This window comes from Miniopterus schreibersii (assembly GCF_964146895.1).
Source record: "Miniopterus schreibersii genome assembly, chromosome: 6".
Lineage (NCBI taxonomy): Eukaryota > Metazoa > Chordata > Mammalia > Chiroptera > Miniopteridae > Miniopterus > Miniopterus schreibersii.
The window spans coordinates 54359584-54380412 of NC_138107.1; the positions used below are offsets into that span (position 1 = coordinate 54359584).

General features: G+C 36.1%; 1 protein-coding gene across 1 annotated transcript; it reads right to left on the minus strand.

Annotated features, from left to right (window-relative positions):
* Positions 1–677: 677 nt before the first annotated feature.
* OSTM1 (osteoclastogenesis associated transmembrane protein 1) lies at positions 678–20748 on the minus strand. The gene is made up of 6 exons (XM_081139727.1): positions 20252–20748; positions 18036–18150; positions 8958–9055; positions 6680–6847; positions 4588–4753; positions 678–2814 (listed from the first exon to the last, which is right to left on the minus strand). The coding sequence occupies exons 1-6, from the start codon at positions 20654–20656 to the stop codon at positions 2759–2761; spliced, it is 1008 nt and encodes a 335-aa protein (XP_080995853.1). The 5' UTR covers positions 20657–20748; the 3' UTR covers positions 678–2758.
* Positions 20749–20829: the final 81 nt, after the last annotated feature.

The window sequence follows — 20829 nt, forward strand, 5'->3', positions numbered from 1 at the left end:
CATAGGCCGAAGCCCTTTTTATAATCAATATGATCATCTTAAGGAATATTTATAAGATAAGCAGAGTGGAGCAGTGGAAAAATATTCGCTTAGGCATCTCAAATCTCAGTTTTAGAGTTGTCTATCAAACGATGGCTCAGTTACAAATATGGAGCTCTACAATGTTCTGCTTCCTTAGTTAATAAGATAGGAAATAAGAGAGACTTTTTAGAAGGAATCCATGCAGCAGACAGAAGGTTGGATTAAGTGGTCTTTAGAGAATCCATTCAGCTCTAGGATTCTATGACCAGATGACTTCTAAGGTTTCTTCTAGCTCAGGCTATATATCTACATACATATATAAACTTAGAACATAATTTTTTACATTTTGAAATGTTACATAGGTTACTGGTATATTTTTGCTTTCACAATTCATTGCTGGTGATGTCTATTATTTTTCTGATGTCGTTTTTGGTCAGAAATGCAACCCAACTATAATGTTGTTCTGGGAAAACATTTCATTTTATAAGGAGTACATTGCAGTAAAAAGTAGAGCCCATCCATGAAACATTACAAAATACTGGTCCCACTGGAAGCAGCATTTACCAGCAAAGCCCTGGTGTCGTTCATTGATTTAGAGTTACACTTAAAGTAGCTGATGCTATTCCTACCTCTCAAATCCAACAACAACAACAAAATCCAAAAGTGCATTTTTATTTGCAATAAAGTTATAAGACAGATGGTACTTTTAAAGTAGATATTTAAACTCAATACCTGAAAAACTGAAATGTGATATTTAATTACAGCTGAAGTTTTAAAAGTGTACTTAAAAATCAAATATGGCACTGCAATTTCCTTAAGCTACCTCCTTTATGTCAAAGTTTCAAAAAAAACTAAAGATGTTCTTGTACACACATACGCCTTGTGTCTAAGAATTCAGAACTATGCAAAGAATTTTTCAATATGACTAAAAAATGAAATATTTACACACTTTAGTGTAGTACTTAATATTTATTTTTTGAAATCTCTTGCTGATGTTACTTCTAAAGAGCAATGACTCAACCAGAAAAATAGTAAAGGCTGCCTTTTCTTTTTTAAAGTGCTTATTAGCAAACATTTCCAAAAGCAATGGTTTTTAGAAATATATAATATTCAAAAGTGCTCAGAGTCACTACTTACAGAATTTTATATGCCATTTTGTACCTTTGCACATGTAAACTGGTTTTATCTGCATTAATGAAAGATTGCTTTCAATGGCCCTCAACTATATGCTTCAGATCATAATAGTACTATTACTATCAGCAGCGGGAACAGTAAAACAGAATGAACCCAGCACATTTTTAATGGATCACAGCAGACTAGAAAAACTATTACAGCTTGTGGATATGTTACATATCCAAGAATGAACCTTTTCTTTCACTCTGCCTGTACGATAAACATTTAAAACAACAACAAAAACTACCTTCTTGTCCCTCTATAGAGTATTTTACAGTACACAAAGATATTCAAATTCTTGTAACATTTAACCAAATTCTTGTTTCTCAACATTTAATACAAAGCCTATTTCCACCAAGAAAGCAAGTAGGAATCAGCAAATGAAATACCTAACACTAAAAACCTGAGGGAAAATATTGTAAACAACTCTGAAATGAAGCTTTTTTTAAAAAAAGATATAAGCATTCCAAAATAGAATGTTTTCTGAGAATGAAATATTTTACTTCATATCTATCATATCTCTTTTATCTGATTGAAATAATTTAGAAAAAAAATAAGCATCATCTTAACCTATCTGCTTTCTGTATCAGGCTCTCAGTCTGACTCGTGCCAGTAGTATGAACCACTTAGCAGTCTTAGAGTGAGCATCCCCTCTGGTCCCTATTTTCTGAACCTTAAGCTTTTTTACTCTTCCTTTATCTCCCCTCCAAAAATCCCCATATATCCTAAAAGAAAATCTCCATTAAAAAGTCACTACAGTGTGATAATGCTACATTTGATTTAAAGTAGTAATAAGTTATAAATTGCCAAATAACTTAATGCAATTCACAATGCAAATCCCTGGTATAAAAAGAATCCATCTTGCCCTGAATATAATAAAGCAGTCCAATGATTTCAAATTAGTTATGAAATAAAGGAAAAAATAAGGTGTAAAATACTATTTATAAAAGTCAAGTAAGAAACCAGTTACCATAAATCTTTTTACAAAGATAAATGTAATGTGTCCTCCCACTTCTAAAAATTGTTAGGGAGGTTTATAATTAGTGGTTTCAAAAAATGACTTTAAGGAAACTAGAGATTGAATTACATATTATTTATAACATGACATATTAAATATATATGTAACAATAATACTGCAATGGTGATTTAAATTAATCTTTGGATCTGCTACTTTTTGGCAAGCATATTTCTTTTTCAAAGTCTTTGCTATAACTGATTAATTTTAAATGTTAGTTTTTTAAAACTTTGCTACTTGAGATACTGTTAATAAGATACCAGAAGTTTCAAATAGTAATAATATGCCTACAAAATAAAACAAAGATTGTTCTTGCATCTTTTGTTATTATAACAAATACACTTTAAAATAGACAACATTGCTATGCCTGTAAATTAAAAATACCCAAACCCTTACAAAGGGAGTGGAAAAGGAAAGAAAAATTGAAAATTCTTATTTAAAAATAAATCTTAAGTCCTTGAGTTTCTTAAGAACTTTATCTTCTTTTGGACCAAGCTGTATCTTCTACCATTCTTCCATGGAATATGTTAATTCTCCATTTTGTATGTTTCAGTTTGAATTTTCTTGAATGTTTGCAAAGCTGGTACTGGACTTGAGACGTTTGGCTGTATAAATCAAAAGTATTAAATTTTAACTTAAATTTAATTCTCTAAAAATAATTATTCATTATTTTATGTAAACTATAGTATAAAAAACTATAGTATTCATCTATTAATTCTATGTTTGAATCACTAGATAGAGAATGGGCTGTACTGGGTCAAGCGATGGAAGCAAGGATACCAGTTAAGAGATTCCTGAATTAGTGCAATGAAAGGATGATGGCCTGGGCTAGGGTATTACCAGTAAAGGTAAAAAAAAGTTAAGATATATTTTTGGAAGTAGGGTTGGCAGTACTTGCTGACTAACTGAAAAGAGGTGGAGAAGGGAATAGGGAAATCGGGAAATAAAAGAAAAAATTAAGAAATCAGAACAAGGTTTGTAGCTTATACAAGCAGACAAATAGTGATTTTTACTGTAAAAACAAGCAAAAACTCTGATCAGAAACAATAAATACTTTTGTAGTTAAATAGATATGCAAGGCAAATAAGATGATAAACTTTAAAAGTAAACCAAGCCCTGAAAAATAGTCTTTCAATAGTCAAGTCCCTGGGCTGTTTTGTTATTATTCTAAATAAGAGTTTTTAGGACTGAGATCTTACATATTTACAGAATGCTGGCAATCTTCAAAAAGCTTTACTACCCGGCTGGAGTGGCTCAGCGGTTGAGCATAACCTATGATCCAGGAGATCGCGGTTTGATTCCCAGTCAAGGCACATGCCCGGGTTGCAGATTCAATTCCCAGGGCATGCAGGAGGCAGCCAATCAATGACTCTCTCCCATCATTGATGTTTCTCTCTCTCTCTCCCTCTCCCTTCCTCTCTCTGAAATCAATAAAAATATATTTACAAAAAAAAAAAAAAAAAAAAAAGCTTTATTAAACATACCCATGACGTGACAAGGACTCTCCCTTCTAGTAGCTAGCGTTTGAAGGTCATAAGACATTACAAATCCCGTCCAAAACTATCTACAAGTAACCTTTTTTTTTTAAAGTTATATATATTAGAAACAAAGTTAGAAAAACCATGAAGTGCTATAAAGAAATTTACAGGTGAGTTTTTATGTCATAGGTTTCTAGACTAGGAATAATATTTGAGAGGGGGGAAAAAGTCTAACTGTTTTCTCCAAAATACATTTTCCTTTTAAAAACTAAAATTACTAAAAGATAAGCTTGTACTTTCATTCTGATAATAAACGAGCAACTCATGAGTTTTAGAGCCACTTTTCTTCAGCTAGGTGGGATCAGGATCTTTTAGTCAGTGCTTTTTCTGCTCTGCCCTACTTGATGGGAACAAAGGAAAGGAATTAATTTGTATCAAGCACATGCTATATGTCAAAAAATGTTCTGCAACTGCAATTTCAACTTGTTTATAAACAGACTGCGTGTAAGCTATAGTTTCTCCTTGCCTGCCACACTTTCAGGTGCTTCCGCCATGGCCCCAGTGGGCCTAAGAGCTGTCTCAGTCTCCCTACTGTGGCCATTTCAGCTCTGCAAAGTCTTTGTTGCTTATTTCTCTGCTGTTGCCAACCTTACTCTAGGGAACCTAGCTTTCTCAATTAAAGCATCTGAAAGACACTGTGTTGTCTTTGGGTTATCTGCACTTATAAACTTCTTACACATCTCTTTTATTAGTAAGTATAATTGCAAAATGGAAGTAGAGAACTACCTTAGGCTAATATACTTTGAGTTCTCAGAGCATATATCATTTCTAAAGCAAGCCTAAATTTTTAAAATATAGATTTTTATCTAAATAAATGAACAGTTGTAAAAAGACACTTACGCAGAATGAGTTTGCGTTTCTTTTGTTCTGAGTGAAGAAAGCTACTAAGGTAGAAGACCACAGGCAGAAAAAGGATGAACACGGAAACAGCGATGACAGGCACAGTGTCACTGCAGGGGACCGAGCAGTTGAAAGTTCGGCTCCAAAGTTTTCGAGTAATATTCATCTGGAACAATAACAAATAATATTACTCTATTTTATATTTAATTTGTCTTCAATTTCATACAATTATTTTGTTAACAACTAAACAGGCACTCAGAATTTAGACTAAATATACATCATACAAAATCTATGGGTCGTTGAGAACAATTTCTCCTGCCAGGAAATAAGGTGGTTCACAATCAGTCATTGTATGAATTTATATCCACACAAAAATTTCATATTATAAGTTTGTGATACTGTCCAAATAATGTTAACCTTTCACAGAGTTCAAACAGAACTTGCATCGATAAGAATATAGTTAGACCATGATTCATTCATTAAAAAAGATTTTAAAGAATGGCTCAACTGTAGCAATCCATTCACAACGTATACATATATCAAATCATCACATAATACACTTCAATTACATTATAATTTTGTCAATTGTACCTCGGGAAAATGGAGGGGGAGGAGTGGAAGACTCACAAAAACAAAACTTTTTTTACATCACATATGTAATCTCTAATCTTGTTGCAATATTTTTAGATGAAAATAAAAATATCAGCTTAATAGGGCTTATCTATGAAATGCTTAATATTTTATCTGAGATATATGAAAAGGTTCATACTTGTGGCAAATAATTTTTAAGTACATAATACCCAATGAGTCATGGAAACTTTATTAGACAATATTAATATCTTATTTAGCAGTATACAATAGATACAAGTTAGGAGCAACAGTATCTTACTTTCATTGAGCTCTTGGTTTCTGTCAAACAGTCTGCTGATACAAGGAAACTATCAAATTTAATGCAGAAAACTGATCTTGCCTAGATTTTGTTTAACTGAGATATTGTGTACAAAGAGTACATTGTATACTGTAAGTGTTGCTTATTGCAAGAAGGATGTTCTAAAATAGGTGGTCACGTTGATTTTCTGTGTAATCTCATTGGTTACAGAACCAATATTCATTTTTCTTATTTAAAAAAAAAAAAAATAGACCATTACTTTAAATATATATACTTATTATTTATTGAGAGCCTACAAGAAGTCAGGTACTATTCTAGACATTGGGAATAACGCAGTAAAAAAACAAATGAAAATCCCCATGGTGTGTATATTTTAAGTGCTCTTTGCCATCCTGAATATTATTGATCCACTATAGTTAACTCTGAGCTGCTATGATAATTCACACTCATTATTCTCAACCATTAAGTTTATAAATTTTGACCTTGAGTTCTCTACTTTTAGGCAATAATTTCTCACTTTCCTCTAATGCCTCAATACTCAGGCATCATATTCCCATAAAAAGGCATGATCGCCACCTCGTGGTGCCCCGTGAAAAGGCAGGCCATCCAATGGAGAAAAAAAAGCTTTTTTGTTGACCATTCATTTAATCAATACATATTACTAAGGGTCTGTTATATGCCAGGCACTGTTCTAAATACTGAACAGTGAACAAAAAGGGACATGAGGTCCTTATCCTCATGTGGCTTATATTTTAGTGAGGGCAGACAGACTATAAACAAGTAAATAAATTCAGATAGTAATAGATATAAAAAAAAAAAGCAATGGAGTAGGAAGTAATTGAGAAATGGCTTCAGAAACACACGATAGCAAAATTTAGAGACTTCTTGAATTAGCAATATATGAATAAGAGAGTGAAATGTAAACATCTAACAAAGCCCACAACTCAGAAAATGACACACATTATCAAACTTAAAAATCAAAACGTACCAAATTATCAACTCACTTATGAACATGTGATTAATTTCCATTTTAGTTTGACAGAGCAGGATAATCTAAAGCTTTACTACTTTATAACTTGTTATTGCTAGTTGAAGACAGCATGTGAAGATTCCAATATAACTCTGAAAGGGGTAATAATACTGAAGGCACTGCAATTCAACAACACTGCAAAATATGTATCATATTAGAAGCAAAGTACTTACTGCATCTTCCACATCAATGCACAAATGTGTTCCCGATTCAGCCTTATTCTCATGTTCATTCACTTTTTGCATGTCATTGTACAGACTACTCAGAGTTTTGTATGCTTTGAGACAGTTTTTGCACACTTCTGAATAATTCCTTAACTGTAGAAGACTGTGTATGCTCCCCTAAAATATCAAAAGCACAAGTAATAAACATTACATCTCTTTAATGTAAGCTATTTGCCCTTCTAGAAAACAGGAAACAACACAGTATGTTAAAGTGCTGAGCTATGATGTTGGGTCGGTTGCTAAATGACTCTGAGCCTCAGTTTTATCATCTATAATAGAGAACTACACTACCTGTATTATAGGTCCCAAATTAGAAACCTGATATGTAAAGCACATAGCAAAATACTGGGAACTTTCCAGTTGCCTCTAAATTTTGAAAGTCACTGCACTAGCCTCTGTTAACTGAGGACAACAAAAATTTCCTAAATTATCTTGTCACTTCATGTATTTGTTCCTATGTATCCTACTTTCACCAAATAAATAAAATATGCCCTTGCCTGTGCTGACTTTGTAACAGAGAGCATTTATTAATGGGAAAGGAAAAGGCACTAAAACTACAACGCCACACAACCCTCTTACCCCAAGGCTTATAATCCAGTCCTTTCTACTCAACAAAAAGGGGCTAACACCAAAGAATTGTATAACTTAAAATGAAAGTAATGGATATAACATCTCAGATTTTATGTTAGTGAATTTCAGTCTTTTCCACTTTCAGGACTAACACCTGTCTTTCCAAGAACAAGTTTTCTAAAGAGCCACTTTATTCTTTACCTTGTAGCCTGGAGAAATGCTGTGTTAACTGAATATTGGAGTGAAAGAGAAAGGAATACTAAGAGGATTAACGATACAGTCCCCACAATGTTACCCTCACCATCTATTTGACAGAGAAACTAAGATGCCCTTTAGTTCTGCCACAAGAAATAGACCATTGCTTGTTTTTCATAGAACAACTGTGCATTTAGCAGCTAAATGTGTTCAGTTAAATACTGAGCACAGACCCTTGATGAGATAGTGTAATTTAGCCATTGATATTAAAATTTTAAATGCACATATATTTTGACATAGCAATAAAAATCATAAAGGTATGAAATCACAAGAGAATTTTTAAAAATAATCTCAAAGTGGGAAAAGGCCGCCTAGTGTGACACAAAATCTGTAAGCCATTAAAATTTTTTTGATAAATCTAACACAAAAATTAAAATTTCTTCCTAACAAAAAGAAAAGCACAATAAAAAGACAAGCAACAAACTAGGAAAAAATATTTGCAACTAACATTCCAGGGAAAATGCTTATTTCCCTAAAATACACTCATCAGAATACTAATCTCCTAAAGCAAAGAGTTTCTGGACAAATAGTTTTGACAAATACTGTATATGAATATTACCATTTAGAGTTTTACAACACACAATAATCCACTAAAATTCTGAAATCCTGTAGTAAAGAATTTCCCAGCCTTATTAGTAGATAGGCCATCTACCAACATCTTACAGAACATAGTTTGGGAAATTCTCATGTAATAGTTTTTATTATTGTCAAGGAAATTCATAATTCTGTGTTATCATGAGGAAATCATGCATATCTATATCCTAAACATGTTTACATCTACTTGTGGGGATTACTTGTTAAGTGAGTTTCAAAACAATAATTCTATCAGGGTTTAAATCTCACCCCTCACCACCACCAGGAAAGTTCCAATACCAACATTCAAGGATCAGAGGTGGAGAAACCAAAAACCACTAGAGTAGGTTTCTTGAAGGCTACCTTTTATATTATAATCAATATTCAAAGTTACCTACTAAACAGTGCCTTTTAAAGTAGGTAAAATATATGTAAGCAAATACTGATGCAAAGAATAAGCTTCCTATACACACAGAATCATGCTGCATTGCAAAATACAGTACTGCATAAACCAAATCAAGGTAAATTACAGACCATTATGTTTGAGTTAAACAATCACATGCCTCAGTTAATGTGTTCATGCTCGTTCTCATTGGATCCTCACTACAAAATACTTGAAGGTAGGCTGGGTAGATCTTACTAACCCTGTGGTACAAAAAAGAAAACTGAAGTTTTCATAATTTTCCTAAGGGCTAGTAATGGAAGAATTTACCAGACATCCAGGTCCACTAACTTCTCTACATTGTGTGTACAGATTAATATCAATAATTAATGCCATAAGAGTTGGAATTATTATTCATTTTAATTTCAAGTATCATATATAAAATACCTGAAGATTATGTTCAAAGCAGGTCAAGGTGCTATTAAATTGATTGAGGAAGTTTAATGTGCTATTTGATAATTCTTCACTTTTATTCGTTAAACAATCTGTCAAAAAAAAACCAAAAAGTATATTAATATATTTCAAGCAACAATTATATACTGTCATTTGTCTCTCAAACTATCATCTTCTGTTTCACACTATAGTAATTTTTTAAACAAGCTTGAAGTGTTCCATATAAGAGAATTTTCCACATACATAAAGCTTACCCTTTTTAGTTTCCAAAAGTATCTTTTATGTCATAATCGTTATCATGAAAGCTTAAAATAATCACATATTCTGCCCTAGCTGGTTTGGCTCAGTGGTTAGAGCATTAGCTCACAGACTGAAGGGTCCCAAGTTCGATTCCAGACAAGGGTACAGACCTTGGTTGGGGGCTTGATCACCAGCCCCAGTCAGGGCTCCAGTGGGAGGTAACCAATCAGTGTGTCTCTCAAAAGCAATGGAAAAAATATCCTCTGGTGAGGGTTAATAAATAATAATAATAATAATCACATATCCTCCTTTCTTTATAAAAACAATATCCCAAATAAAATTTAAACTGATTTTTGTCAGTGCATTGTCTTAATCCTGAACATCAGTTATCAAATGCTGCCTTAGTAGGGGTACTCTTAGTGCTGATTAGGCAGAAGATGTTTATCCTGCATTAATTTTACCTAAATTAATCTCCTTTTTGATCCTTTTTTGTGTAGAATTTAGTAGTTCTGTGTCCCATCTTCACTAGTGGGTCATTTGTTGCATCTAACAAGATAACTTTTTTCACATGACCTTTCTAACCTATTGTGAGTTGGGAGACCAGAGAGACAAGCTGGTAGGAATTTTTCCTGAAATACTGATACAGAGGCTTCAAGTAAAGTATGGGAGTAAAAACAGAACCGTTTTACATATTTTTTAAAAAGTCCCACAATGAGCCCGGCTGGCGTGGCTCAGTGGCTGAGCATCAGCCTAGGATCCAGGAGATGACGGTTCGATTCCTGGACACATATGCCCGGGTTGCGGGCTCCATCCCCAGTCGGGGGCCTGCAGGAGGCAGCCAATCAATGACTCTCTCATCACTGATGTTTCTCTCTCTCTCTCCCTCTCCCTTCCTCTCTCTGAAATCAATAAAGATATATATATTTTTAAAATCTCACAATGATATTCCTCAGCAACTCGCTTCTCTTGCTTAGCATTCTCTCAAGTTCATTCTTTAACAGTGTTCTATGTTGAATATAGCACAATTTACCTATTCTCACTTCTTCGATAAACCTACTCTTTATCCTTACTTTGCTTGTACCTTTCCGTGATCTCAGTTTACCCTCTCGTCTAGGTTCAAGTGCCTAGCTCCACATCCTGGAACTCGAGGTCAGCCGTTTCAATCTCACCCTCCTGGAATCCTGACCCTCACTGCGTTCCACATACAAACATTTCCAACCCTGGACAGACTCCATTTACCTTCTGGACTCCCAATTCTGGTTGTAGCACATTATTTTAGAAAACTCTAGTTATAATAAAGGAACTCAATTCAAATTATAGTCTCAGGGCCACAAAACAATCTTTAGAGATACCCTACCACTTAGTTTACTTTCCAATTTCTATTCTGTAGTAATCAACCCCACTTAATTTCAATTGGTAGCTGTATCTTATACCCCTCAGGGCCATCTAGTATGATAGCTCTCAACTGGTCATGGAGAGATGGGATAGGAGGCTATTGCAATTATCCAGGAGAAAGGTGGCAATGCCAATGAAAAGAATTGAATGGAAAAGAGAGACTGAATAGGCAGTGAAGGGGACTGGAAATATGCCACCTCAAAATAAGCCTCTTTGGCATATGGGTTATTTTGAGTTAAAGGCCACCGAGAACCAGCAGATGCAGGAAACTTCTAAAAGCAGGGCACAAGTTTTTGTTTTGTAAATATTTATAAAGGAAATTTCCCTTTGTAAAGATGTCTCCGGGTCAAGTAAAAGGAAGAGCTCTCACAACAGAGAAGAGATTTACGTAGGTCTCTGTGACTAACCTTACTACACAACCTGTTTACCATACTTTTTCTGGTCACCTTCCCATAACCTGTCTCCTCTACACAGAAGCCCCAAATCCCTTTTTTCTGATTAGCCTAAGATGGTATATAAACCCAAATTCTAACCATCCCTTTGGGTTACTCATCATTGGGGGCTCCCATGGATACAAGTGCAACACATAGATTAATAAACTTGTTTGTTTTTCTCGTTAGTCTGTCTTTGGCCAGTCTAATTTACAGAGTCTCAGCCAGAAAACCTAGAACAGATAGAAGAAAAAGACTTTTCTTCTCCCCGATAGTAGACACTAGGATATGATATGCTATGAGACATGCATGTAGTATGATAAACAACAATCACTACAATGAAAGCTAACATTAACTGAGTACTTGCTATGTTCTAAGTGCTATGCTTGGGCTTTAAACATATTGATTCGTTTAATTCTTACAACAATCCCATGAGGCAAGAACTATCATTATCTCCATTTTCTAAGGAACAGGAGCTTAGAGGAATTAAGGAAGTTGCCCAAAGTCACAAAACCAGGAAGTGAAAACTTGAAATTTCTACTGTTTGATTCCTGAGCCTGCACTTGCAAACACTAAAAAATAATTAGATATTCACATCTAAATTCTAACCATTAAAGTTCAATACTCAGAGTCAATAAACACTTGCCACCACTCCTCCCTCCACTGCCCATAGACATCTTACACGATACAGAGGCTCAGTTACTACTAAATGATCAGTGTTGGCAACTGAGATGAAACCTAAACCTGGTGAACAGGGCAGCAGTAGCACATTAAGACTTCTTTGTGTAAATTTTACAAAGACATCCCCTCTGGGTAGATAAATTACAAAACAACACTCCTGCTTCCAGAGGCTGAGCTGGAATTCAGCACCATTCACCCCCTCACACAGTCCCCTAAGAACAGGGGTTGTTCTGCACCTAATATACACGGGCCACTGCTAATGAACCTCTTTCTACAGTCATTCTTTCTCTCAACTCATGTACTCTACCTACATTCTCTGCAGCTGGATCTTCTCAAGAATGTAAATTCCACTGACTGTTCACCTTATCATTTCAAAATCTGAGGGATCACATCACAAATTAGCAGTCAGAGAAATAAAGTGGCACACTGAGGAATCATGCATGCATCAATTTAGTAAGGCATTGAAATATAAAATATACTTTCCAGGCCCTCAATTAAATATTTTCTTAATTGTGCCATTTTTCCTTTATTATTTAAAAATGTTACCCCATCAGTCAGCTTTCAAAAAGTTCACACAGTGAATTATTTTTTAAAAATATATAACATAAGCCCCCTTAATCCTGGTTTAACATCATCACAAAGTTGCCTTGAATCTTTTTACACATGAGGCAGAGTATATATAAATAAAAAGAAACACAATTACAAATACGCAGATTATTAGTATATTGGGTACACAAGATTGAACAGGTTTTCAGTTTTGTAGCTGACATTGTTCAGGGAAGTACAAGGGAATACAACTGTACCCATGGCAATTGTACATCTGTGTTATAATGAGCCATGTCATGGCAACTGACATACGTAATATAGGGATAGATGAGTGTGTGTCCATCCCTGTGTACAGAAGTAGTACATGAATAATTGAGTGCAATGGTAATTTCTTCTATACAAAGGATGTAACTGAAATTACATCATTAAAAAAGTAATTTATATAATTATAAAAGACCAAAAAAAGAAAAAAGTAATTTATAAAGGAATTTCTCTGAACAACAAAAGAAGTAATCTCTTCTATTTTACTGACAGCCATTCCTTTTCCCTTAAAATAACTTGAACATTAAATTAACAGCTAGTTATATAGACTGGTCGTCGAGTTATATACTGCATTAATGCAGTGCCATCAAAATTTTTCCAATGATCACTAAAGAGTGGCATTATATAGCACAAAGGAGTTCATTTATATAATGAGGCTAAAAATGTCTTCATTATTAAAGAGCCCTGACTTTCTGACTTAAAATAAAGGAGCTCCAATAAAATTCCTCTTCTACCTTTTACAGGAATTGGGAGCATAAGGTTATAAGCAGTGAGAAGCTATATATTTTAAAAATTAGTAAGTTAAGGAATATTAATAATAAAACTTCCTATAAGCACTAAATGAAGTGGTCATTATGAATTTTCCTCATCTCAGATAATCAATGCAGCCTCATCAAGGACAGATTAGCATAGCTTCTTTCTCAGTGAGGGCTCAAGCACCAACTCAAAAGGCATTTTAGGGGTGTTACGGATTCAAGTTAAAACCTTACATAGAAATCTACTGAATTATCATAACAGGAATTATACATCTTTAGACAAAGTATTTGGCATCTAATAGAAATTTGTATAAAGATCTCTGCTGTTTTTCAAAACTAATTTTATAGAAAACAATAGAGCCCTGGCTAGTTTGGTGCAGTGGTTAGAGTGTCAGCCCACAGATTGAAGGGTTATGGGTTCAATTCCAGTAAAAGGCACATACCTGGGTTGCAGGCTCAATTCCTGACCCGGGCGGGGCACGTGCAGGAGGCAACCAATCAATGTGTCTCTCTCACATCGATGTTTCTCTCTCTGTGTCTCTCCCCCTCCCTTCCACTCTCTCAATTTCTGAAAAATAGGGCAAGCTTCAGAAAACATAGTATAAACTAAGGGAACTTTGTACCTGAACAACATAAATTTAGTAAGTATGAAAACTAAGACATTTTAAATGAAAAGCTACAAATAAGTGAGTCTAACGCTTAGTATATTACCATGTAGATAAAATATGTGAAAGGGAGGTTCTAGTAGTTGACCTTCCGATTAACCATTAAGTTTTATTACTGATTTTTAAAGAATCAAGACATAATAAATGAAGGGTGTCAGAATATGCCTTTCTAAAATATACCTCTTTGCCATGAGAATTATTTCGAGCTGAAGGCACTTGAAAAACAGCAGATGCAGAGAGAAGCTTTCTATGAATTCACCTTATCTGCCTAAAGACAGATAGATCCTCCAAAAGAAACTCAATTGTAATAAATCCCTTCCCTGGGAGTTCCATCAGCTAGGGAAGATTGACTCTTATCATAGGAAAGGAAATCAATGGAACAGAATCAAGAGTCCACAAATAAACCCCAACACAGACAGTCAACTGTGAGCTGAACTCATAGAATCAGAGAGAATGGTGATTGCCAGGGGCTGAGGGGTGGGGAGGGAGAGAAATGGGGAGATGCTGGTCAAAGGATACAAGCTTCCAGTTATAAGATGAATAAGTTCCGGGAATCTCATGTACAGCATAGTAATTATAGCTAGCAATACTTTATTAAGTACTTGAAAGTTGCTAAAAGAGAAAATTTTAAATATTCTTACCACAAAGAAGAAATGGTAATTATGTGATGTGATGGAGGTGTTACTTAACACTATAGTGGTAATCATTTGCAACCTATAAGGGTATCAAATCAACACATTATATACCTTAAACTTACACAATGTTATTTGTCAATTATATCTCAACAAAGTTGAAAAAGAAAAAAAACAAAGAACAGAAACACTTAACCATAAAACAATCCTTGGTCTCATCAAATCTGGTCATTCTGCTAGTTATTCAAATGTCACATGCATAAGACAACCAAGAGGCATCTCAATAATAAAGCTATCCTTATATCCACAATAAATACACTTCTATCCACAATAAATACACTTCTGATAACAGCTTCAAAAGTCTGTACAGGAGAATCCGTTGATATATTTTCTTTACTTTTTAGCAATCATTCCCCACAAGAACTAGTTTCCATGTTATTTGTAATGTGACTTGAAAGAGTTGAGCTCTTCCTGGTATATATACATATAGACACTCTTACAAATGAAGCTTTCATAAATACAAATTTCCCTTACAAAATGTTACTTCTACTGTTTTCAGAGCTTCTCCTGTTTCTCAAAAATAAGTAGCTCAAACTAATCCTTATGCCAAAGGGGCATATTTTAGGGTGGCATAATCTGGTCTCTTGTAGTCATATTTTTGGGTAGTATATTCTGGTCTCCTATAATACAAAATGACAACATCCTAGGCAAACTTCTGATTGGGCACAATTTGTTTAAAATTATAGTGTGATATGATTGCTTTCTTCCATTTCATTAAAAGAGTAAATATCCCTTGTATTCTTTTACATATTTCCTTTTTTTAAATCATTTTTAATTTTTCAGTTACAGTTGACTCACGACATAATATCAGTTTCAAGTGTACACCCCAATGATTAAACATTATATAACTTACTAAGTGATCCCAATAAATCTAGCACCCATCTGACACCGTACAGTTATTACAATATTACTATGTTCCCTATGCTGTACTTTACATCCCCATGACTATCTGTAACTACCAATTTGTACTTCTTACTCCCTTCACCTTTTTCACCCAGCCCCCCAACCCCTTCCCAGCTGGCAACCATCGAAATGTTCTCTGTATCGATGAGTCTGTTTCTGTTCTGCTTCTTGGTTTGTTTTTTCAGATTCATTTGTTAATAGTACACACATATTTATTGCCATTTTATGGTTCATATTTTTATGTTTTTTATGTTTTTCTTCTCCTGCTTCTTAAAGAAGACCCTTTAGCATTTCGTGCACCACTGGTCTGGAGGTGGTGAGCTCCTTCAGCTTTTCCTTGTCAGGGTATTCTTTCACATATTTCTACAGGCCAATGCCTTCATAAACTATGACTGGATAGGTGAGAAATGGATTTCCTTTTACATACAAGGATAAGAGAAGACTTTAGCATCATTCACTAATAAAATAAGAACTCATGAAATTAGCAGTTTAAGAGATCTGGTTGCTAGAGATGTGACTGCATCAGAACCTGATGTCTGATGCCTGATGACTGCTAAGGGTTAAATCTAGTACCCATCTGACACCGTAAAGTTATTACAATATTACTTCAGGAAGTGTGCAACTCTATTAAAAATTTTTTCACATTATCTAGTTTTAATTTTATATAATACTAATTGGTCTTTAGAAAAAAAAGAGTATTTTACATTAATACTTTTAGTAAAAGATTAGGGTTTTCCATAATATCTAACATGTATAAAACATAAATGTTAAACTGTTGTAGGGCTAATTAAAATGTATTTATATTTCTTAAAATGGAAACTGTGCAATAAATTTGTCAAACAGAACTTTACAAAAACAAAATTAGGCATTAACTCATAAACACTGTCTACTCAGATGAACAATCTTAAAGCCTTTTGAATTTTGCTCTAGACTTGATCAGCAGTTCATTTATGTTCTGAACCCTCATTCTACCTCACAGGGCTTATTAGGAAACTCTAATGAAACAAGGGTTATGAACTTGAGAAACACTATTTAATTTAATTGATGGCTTGCTACTCAACTTCTTTATTTCCTCATTTTTTTTCCTTCCTACAAATTTTTCTCACTACTTTGTAAGAGAAGACCATGTTGCTCAAGTAAGAATGCTTTATTAAATTTCAGTAAAAATTTCAAAGTTATTTGAACAATTCTTTAAATTTTTTTAAAAATGTTCTCATTATCTTTATTACATAGATTTGCAGAGAACATAATTAGGAGTGTTTCCAGGTAACTTGAGTAAATATGCAGCAAAATGTTTGTTTTTAACTGGAAAAGAAAGCTATTTTGAATTAGTGAAATCTTCATTACAAAATACCCTTTAAAGAAAAAACCCCTCAAGTATATAAAGTCACATCAATCAAAAGAAATGAACCCTGATACGTATTCCACTTATTCTAATTAACTGACTTAAAAATTATTTGTAATTAACATCTTTTCCTGTATTAGTGGATTTTTCTAAAGGACTTAAGAATACTTAAAAACAGCTCTTTTCCTCTTGCAATGGCATCCATGAAAAAAGAGGTCTTTGCAGTTAAAAAAAAAAAAGGTTTGAAAAGCAGTAGGTTAAATGATGTTAAAAAGCTTTTTTTAAACCTGCAGTATTTCTCATGGTCTTTAATATTCCATATATATTGTAAATCCCCAAGATACTATAGTACATAATAATTTCTTAATAATATGCTTGTATTCTAAGCAGTATGAAAAATGTTGGCATAAGAGATAAACTACTCCATCAGTCAAAGTCCTACTTTCCTTTTCCAACTGTATCATCCATTGTGCTTTCAGGACCCTGGAAAAGCTCCTCTTTTATGCCTCTGTCTATGATGCCTCTCTGTCTGCAATGTCTTTTCTCTCATGTCTACTTATGGAAATCATGCTCACCCATAAAGGATCAAAAGGTACCTCCTTCAGGAAATCATTTCAAATTCTCCCAAATTCAATTTGTTCTCTACTTCCTCCAAGGACACTATAACTTTTTAAAGCATTTATTTGTCTGCCTTAGGTTATTCTGTAAATATAACTTTCATCCTCACTAAATAAGACATGAAAAACAAAAACTGCCTAGAACACAGTTTGTATTCAAAACACTTCTGAATTGAAATAGTGACTTTAATTTTTCCAAAGAAAGCCTAAAAATAGATCTCATTTTATTACACAAATACATACAAACCTGCAAAACTGGTAGAACAGATGTTATCATCAACCCTAACACCATTTGAAAGATTATTATAAATATCATAATTATTACTAAACAGTTAACATTTCTTGAACATTAACTATGTGCCAGGTACTGAGTTAAGTACTGTACACAATTTATCTCATTTAATCCTCAAGACAATGGTATAGCGTAGGTTCCATTATTACTATCAATTTATAGATGAGGCTAAGTTACACGCCCAAGGTCTGACAGCTAGTTAGGGCTGGCTAATAAGTGGCAGAGTTTAGGCTCAAACCCAGATCTGTCTGACTGCAAAGCTCATGCTGTTAACTACGACACTTTTCTGCCTTTCAGTATTTGCCCAAGTGGTTCCCACTAATAAACCATGATGCTAATCCAAGTTCACTTAAACATAGCAATAAAAAGTATTCTATAGATTCAAAGATTCCAAGTTTCATTAAAATAAAATCTGACATCTATACTATTGAACCATAATCGCAACATGAAAATGAAAGAATAACTTACTTGCACAATTTGCCTTCTGCCATGTGGAATTAAAAAACTCAGACAGTATCACAACTATTTGAATTCTATCTGCCATTAAGAGGCTTCTGGCACAACTATGACTCTCAGACGTATTCTGTAACAGAAAAAAAAGTTTCCAAACAATTTTTTTTAATTGATTTTGATTTTGGGGGGGTGGGGAGACAGACATTGAGAGACACCAGTTTGTTGTTTCACTCATTTATGCATTCGTTGGTTGATTCTTGTATGCGCCCTGACCGGGGATTAAATCCCCAACCCTGGTGATATCCATAATACTGTACTAGAGTTCGTGGTAATTTTTAAAAGTATTTTTTAAACAATATATCTTTATTGATTTCAGAGAGAGGAAGGGAAAGGGGGGGGAAAGAGAGAGAGATGGAAACATCAATGATGAGAGAGTCACTGATTGGCTGCCTCCTGCAAGTTCCCTAGTGGGAGGTCGAGCCCGCAACCTGGCCATGTGCCCTGACTGGGAATTGAACCGTGATTTCCTGGATCATTGGTCAATGCTCAACCGCTGAGCCATGCTGGCTGGGCTGCAGTAATTTTTTAACCTTTTCTTAATTCCATAGTATCCCACAAATGAAAAAAGCATTTGCTGCCTCAAAAGACCCAAGCTCACCCTAGCCAGTTTTGCTCAGTGGTTAGTGTCTGCCTGCAGAATGAAGGGTTCCAGGTTTGAATCCAATCAAGGGCATGTACCTGGGTTGCAGGCTCGATCCTGGCTCCGGTTGGGGCATGTATGGGAGGCAACCAATGGATGAGTCTCTCTCACATCGATGTTTCTCTCTCTGTCTCTCCCCCTTCCACTCTCTCACAAAAGCAATGGGAAAAATATCCTCAAGTGAGGATTAAAAAAAAAAAAAAAAAGAACAAGCTCTGCATCATGATCAGTTATTCTGATCAGTTATAAAACAACTCACCTTTGCTCCAAACAGAGTATGATGCCATATAATACCCTGCTGTTGTTGACAGGAACAAGTCTTGGGGGCTTTATTTTTAAATCATATAGTGAGATGTACATATGTATGTATATATATATCCCCTTTGCTATACTCAATAGAAATATGCCTGAAAATATTGCATGGAAACCTGAATTTATTTAAACTAATTTGGAAACTAGCTCTTTACAGAAAGATTGACCACAGGATTTACTTAATAAATCCCCTTTATGTAAAAAAATATATATATTATGTAATATCAGGTTGACTCAATGCAAAATGTAACTATATATACAAGTCTATATTTTGTTAAATCAACTGTGATTTATCAAATACTTCCAACCACATTTTCATGAGACTACTTGTGCTCTCAATACAAGAGGAACTTCCCCACTCCACAATCCCAAAGTTATTCATGTTTTTCCTTTACAGGGCATATCGGGCCCACACCTCATGACTCCCACCAGCCCTGACACACTAATCCTTTCCTACTCTAGACCCTATAAGGTTCTTAGCAACAGGAAGGTATCTTCTGTGTCTTTTTTTTTTTTTAAGTCCTTCATAGCACCTACCACATGACCAGAGAAGCTCTAAGGGTACCAAGGATGGGGAAGGGGGTAAATTTACCATTTTCTAAAACTTTAGGTCCCATTTACTAAAAGCTATTACTACGTGCCAGTTTTCTAAGAGTTCTTTTTATCCACATTTCACAGACGGGAAAACAGCACAGAGAATGCTAACAAGAGGAGGCAACTAAGGCTCCAAGATAACCCAAGGTCAAACTTCTAGAAAGTGGTGGATCTGAACATTTCTGGCTACAAAGCTCAAGCTCCTAACCACCACCACGCTACAGCTCCCCCATTCCACTTGGGGTTTCAGGGAAGGGTCCCTCCTGGGAACTCCAGGTGGAAATGGGAAGGAGCTGTGGCGGAGTCTGGGGAAGGGGAAAAAGGGGGGGAGGAAAGGAAAAAGGCAGGGTGAGGGGTGGAGGAGCCCCAAGAAAACGAGTCCTCTCTCTCTGCCAATAGTATGTACCAAGAGGAGGCCCAACAGCAGCTACGAGGGTAAAACCTCCGACTGCAAGCCCTAAAATGCCATCCACTTTTTTGATGCTCAAACTCCACATTCCCAGCCCAACCCCTTCTTCTTAGCGATGGGGAAACGTGAGTCACCCCTCGCCGAGTTAACCTCCCTGCGCCCTCCTCCCTTCCCAACCGTCCACGCCGGAGGTGCGGGGTGAGCGCCGCTACCCACCCCCACGGCTCGGCTGATGTTGTCCATCTTGCTGGCGACCTGCTGGAAGAGCGGGTAGCAGGTCTGACAGAGGCGCACCGGCCGGGCGCCGCGCACCAGACAGCCGGTCAGCTGTGCGGCGCTGCTGGCGAAGTCCAGCAGCAGCTCCCGGCACTCGGGATCCAGATCCGGCAGGTCCGGGGGCAGCGACTGCGGCCCTCGTCTTCCTCCCCGCAGCAGGGTCAGAGACAAGTCCTCCACCTCCAGCAACTGCTGCTCGGGCAGGAGGTCGTACAGGAGGACGCCCTGGGGGCTGCCGCCCGAGGCGAGCGCGCCCAGAGCCAGCCGCGACCACAGCAGGGGCACCAGCAGCCGCCGCGGCAGCAGCAACGACCTCCGCCGCGCGACCGGGGCGTCGGGATCCATCGCGGGGGTCCCACTCCCCAGGGCGCTCTTCGGCGCCTCTTCCCCCTCAGCCGGCGCCCGGACCGCCGCTGCTTCCGGCTTCCGCGGGTGCAGGCCGCGAGCTGGGTCACGAGGGGGCGCGCGTCATGGCCCCGCCCCCGGCGCGCGGCGCCCCATTGGCTACCAGGAGCCTC

Coding starts and splice junctions, on each gene's coding strand:
- OSTM1 (XM_081139727.1), bottom strand. CDS start 20,656: ATGGATCCCGACGCCCCGGTCGCGCGGCGGAGGTCGTTGCTGCTGCCG. Junction 18,151..20,251: donor ACATCAGCCGAGCCGTGGGG/GTGGGTAGCGGC, acceptor TTTCTGTTACAG/AATACGTCTGAGAGTCATAG. Junction 4,754..6,679: donor GCATTGATGTGGAAGATGCA/GTAAGTACTTTG, acceptor TTATTGTTCCAG/ATGAATATTACTCGAAAACT.